The 4,913-nt window shown below is 36.7% G+C and overlaps 1 protein-coding gene across 1 annotated transcript in view; it reads right to left on the bottom strand.

The window, feature by feature from the left end:
* Nucleotides 1-4,913, bottom strand: part of LOC103197211 (complement factor H-related protein 5-like) — a 59,350-nt gene that overhangs the window by 8,399 nt on the left and 46,038 nt on the right. The window contains exon 7 of the mRNA XM_042780973.1: nucleotides 3,402-3,578. Coding sequence (XP_042636907.1) covers nucleotides 3,402-3,578 — 177 coding nt within the window. The remainder of the gene's footprint in view (nucleotides 1-3,401; nucleotides 3,579-4,913) is intronic.

The following is a 4,913-nucleotide window of genomic DNA, read 5'->3' as shown; positions in this document are numbered from 1 at the left end:
TTTCAGTTAGCAGCTGAGCACATCAATCATTTACACCACCTGTGTCTCAATACAAACCAAGCAAAATCATTATCACTGATTTTTTAATTTAATTTTTTTTTTTGGTCTCTCTATTGAAATATTATCTTACACCTCAGATTACCTCAAAGCTCTCTCATCATGCCTTTTATTTAAAGTTGCATTGTTGTTGTTCTGGACAAAGACAATAACATGTTTGTTTTTAATTTGCCCATTTACAGACTGTCATTTTTGGATCATTCCTAATTGCACATGGGTTCTTCAGCGTCTATGCAATGTGTATTGATACACTTTTCATCTGCTTCTGTAAGTATTCAGTATGTGTTTTTTCCCCCTCAGTGGTATAAGTGAAAGGATGAAAAGGTTAAGACTCATGTCCTTAGCTGGCTTTGTGGATCTGCTGTTACCAGGCTGCAACTACAAAACAGTGTTTGTTTCTAAGAAGATATTGCTTAGTACATGCTCTTTAAACCTTAACAGCTGACAGAATGGGGTTTTCCAAGCACAGGAGAGTCAGCTATGAAAGGAATCCCAGGCTTCATGGCATGGTGCTGGCATGGAATTATTTTTTCATTTCTTGATATTTTCAACTTTATATTAATGATGAGCTTCTATTAACAGAATACAACATAACAGCCTTGAGAACTAGATTTCCTGAGGAAAAAGATTCTGATAAAGCCAAAATGACAATGGTTTTAAAGGCACTTGGGGTGGCGTAGTGCCCTGGGCATTTGACTGCTAACCACAAGGGTGGTGGTTCAAACCAGCCACTCCTCAGAAGGAAGATTGGGCAATATACTTCCATAGTGATACTGCCTCTGAAACCCAAGGAAGGGTCACTGTGAGTCGGATCTGACTTGATGGCAGTGTATTTGGTTTTGGTTTTTTGGAGGTCTATTCACATTATGTACCAATGAAAAATGGAAAAGATTCAGAGAAAAGCAGCTCTGGGATGTGCCTGGGTCAATTCCGATTCTTAAAGGTATAATACTTTTTCAGAGCTTCCTCACTAACTTATATGCTGTGTCTCTACATGGTATGTGCAACTCAAATACATAGAATGGCTATGTTTTATTTTAGTATCTCATCTTAAAAGCCCTAGAGAAATGAATGCTGATCAGAAGCTTGATATGGCCCTTCCCTTAGCAACCCTAGAAAAGGTAGTTTCAGCTGGTGAAAGACCAGAATTTGTCAGCCCTACAACTAAGGACCCAAAGAGATTAGTTTTGGGGCACAGTACCCCTATGGCAAGTTGCTACTGAGTGAGCGACTTACATAAAATTAACAGTTTATTTTTTAGCACCATCCTCACCTGGGCTCAAGAAAGAAGATAATAAGAGAATGGAGATATATGCAAGTCAAAATCTATTAGAAAGTAGTCTGCCCTTGTTTGTTTTTGTTTTTTTCTTTCTTCTCTGCCCATTTTTAAATCAATTGTCAATAACTGGACAAAGAAATCAGAGGAACTAGGTTCACTAGTCAGTTCTTCCTCTGACTGTCTATAAATGGCACTGGATTGTATCATCTTGTCCATGTGCCTTAGTAGCTTGTTAGAAAAAGCTGTCTGCAAAATACCACCTAAACAAGCTACAGGTCTGGTGTGGGGTAGAAGAGACAAGGTCCTCGAACACACAAAAGTTCTCTTCTCTCATTTCTAATGCTAACCCTCTTCTCTCATTTCTAACACTAACTGGGAACAGTACTTGCAGACCCTACTGATCATCCCTTTCCAATTCTTAAAACTAAAAATGATTCACAAGATATATCACAGGAAATGTCCAGATACCTAGTTTCTAGTTTTTGGAAGCCTTGGCAAATTGTGTTTAAATTAGCAGTGGATTTTAAATGTGGGCAATAAGAAATGTTTTCTATCTACCTTTATTAATTACCAACCTCATTGAAAACCAGGTACAATTTTAGCTTTATTCTGCACATTATGTGTTGAACGTGAATAGTTTCTCTTCAGTGACTCTTGTTTTTGATAACAAAAGTCAAGTGAAACCATATTGCATTTCTTTTCTTTCTCTAACTCTTACCATGAGCAACATCTTATATATCTCATTGTTTTATCTGGGCTGCCAGAAAACTGGTATTTGTAAAAATCAACGCAATTTTTAAACACTTCCTTTATAAAAATATAGACTCTTTTTAACTTATAAGGCACTGAACATACCAGCCCCTGGATGGGAAAAAAATGGTAGTCGCAGATGATTATTGAGGTGCTCCATCCAAGCTTCTTACTAATTCTTCAAGGGTAATAGTGCTGCTAGATATAGAAATACAATTAAGATCAAAAGAACAAAAAATGTTCCATGTTCATCATATTCCTTCCTTCGCTTTTTATTTTGTATGTGAGGAAGGTCACTGTGAGGTCTAATGTAAAAATCTAAACCAGTAAGCCACCATTCTCTAAAATGTGTGATAAAAAATAATTTATATTCATATAATTTTCATTTTATAAAGTACTTTTTTCTTATCACCATTGGTTAAACATCTCCCAGGTGCTCCCTATATCTATTATTATTTCCTGAAGTACTCTTACATGGTTTCCATATAAACTCTTTAGTTTGTTTTCTAACTAACCCATATGATTCAAAAAGATCATGCACATATGATTAAAATAAGTTAGTACTGAAAAATAAAAAATGGCAACTGCGTATACTGAACAAAGTAGAAAAAATAATTATGATAGCATCAACGGGGGGTTCCTCTGACATCCTGCCCATGATCTTAATAAGAGATTTTCATTTTTTCTATGGATAGCTATAGCTGATGATGGATATAATTTGAATGATTCTCTTGGACTAGGAATTCATTGTTTCCTGATTACTTGGCTTAGTCTTAGGAAAAAGATTTAATTGGTCCACTTGGATTTCAAAGCATCTTAACCACAGCTCCACCTTCTGACCAGAGATTGTTCTCTCTCAGCACCTTTTTCCAGAACAAGACTGTTGTTTACTGGCACTTCCTCTATTTCTTGTAGTGCAGGTCTTCTGGCAACAAATTTTGTCTACTTTTTACTTCTGGTCTAGAATTGATAATATCTGTCAAGTGTGCCTCACAGTGTGTAAGTTAGGTTTAGGGTTTTAGTTGTTTCCTAATGTCATTTTTTTTTTCTTGGCAGTCTTTGTTTATTTTTAAGGCTTTTGGAAACTATAATAGAGTAAAAATGGCTTTACTCCATCATCTTTACCAGAAGGCCAAGATTTTTTAAGGGTAATTGTATTCTGAAAATAGTGTTATGAATGATTTCTAACTTTACCTTCAGCTTAAAAAATACATATCATAATAAACACTTCATTAAACACAAACTAATTTAAAAAAAAAATTTTTCTCTGGTGAAGAAGCACCAAGATCTACAAAATATTTAAAATAAATCTTACCTGTGCAGTCTGGTTCAGGGTCCCATTTCCCATTTATGCAGATTGTTACCATGGATTTCTGGTTCCCAATACATCTGTATTGTGCTCTGGTGTTATGTTCGAATATATGCAAAGATGGTATGAACTGTGCTGTTGAATAGAGCCTTGGTCTTTTACACTGTTTAAGTTGGTCTGTTGCTATAAAAATGAAAACATTGGGACTTTTGGTAAGATAGAGGAATAGGCAGACAAGCGACACAGACCTTCTTCAACAAAGAAAAGAAAAAAGAATTGACAGAGATAAGATACTCCTGGAACCCTGAGCTTTGAAAGGAACTATACAGAAGTGGATTATGCACCAACTACTGAAAAAACCTGAACGAAAACAGTGAGTACAGAGATGGTCGGAACTGCAGACTGTCAGCTACTCTGACGAGACCAACAGCCTGAGCATTTCCAAGTGGTGTTGGGACCTGAGAATTGACCTCAAGATCAGTCCCAGTCACCAAGGGCTGCAGGGACAACTGCTCTGGTGGCCTATTACTAGGAAGGGAAACAGCAAGGAGGGAGACAACCTGAGCTGTGGACTTTCTGCTGTCTGGAGGGTGCAGCCATTTCGATTGTTTATATCGGGCAGCCATTTTGGATATTTAAAGTGATCGACGGCACAGCCATTTTGAATGTTTACAAGTGGCAACCACTTTGGATTTTAAAGTGATAGCATTCTCATTTGGATTCCAGGGACCTAAGAACAGGCTCTGTTTGCCTAGGTCAGCAAGAACATACAAGAGGCTGACAACAGGAAAGGAGACAGGTGGTGAGTGTATAAGTGCTGTCAACTAGTGAATAGAGGAGCACAGCACAGTACCCTGCCTGTATAGATAAAAACAAAGAAAATGAAAATTGTGGGTAAGTCACTCCAACATATAATCACCAATTAAATATAAACACAAAAACATCATAATGCCTCGGAGAGCATCACAGGCCACACAAAGAAGCAAGATAAAGCAAGAGAAACAAGGGACCAGGATACAGACCCAAAACACATCCCTGAGGAAGACACAGCATTGGAACTCCCTGATAATGAATTCAGAAGAATTATATTTAAGTATCTTCAAAGAACCGAGAGACAGACCAAGGAAAACACAGATGAAACCCTAGAAGAATTTTGGAAGAAAATCAAGAACAAAATGACAAAATAAATGAAAAATTAGAAAAGATTCTAAATCTACAGATAGAAATCCAGAAGATTAATACTAAATTCTCAGCAATAGATAACACATTGAAAGGGCAAAAGAGTAGAATTGATGCAATGGAAAACAGAATTAATGAGAATATAGACAAATACCTGAATACTTCTTTGGAAAGGGATCAATCAGAAAAAAGATCAAAACAAAATTAATAAAGCCTCAGGTTCATGGGGGATACCATCAAAAGGAATAACCTACATGTCATTGGAATTCCAGAACAGGAAGAGAAAAATAAAACCACTGAGAAAATTGTCCAAGATTTGTTGGAGGAGAACTTCCCTGA

The sequence above is a fragment of the Orycteropus afer genome, unplaced genomic scaffold (assembly GCF_000298275.1).
Source record: "Orycteropus afer afer isolate SDZICR_OR568_19922 unplaced genomic scaffold, OryAfe1.0 scaffold00075, whole genome shotgun sequence".
Taxonomy (NCBI): Eukaryota; Metazoa; Chordata; class Mammalia; order Tubulidentata; family Orycteropodidae; genus Orycteropus; species Orycteropus afer.
The sequence above is the reverse complement of the archived record's forward strand: the minus strand, read 5'-3'. Positions and strand labels throughout refer to the sequence as shown.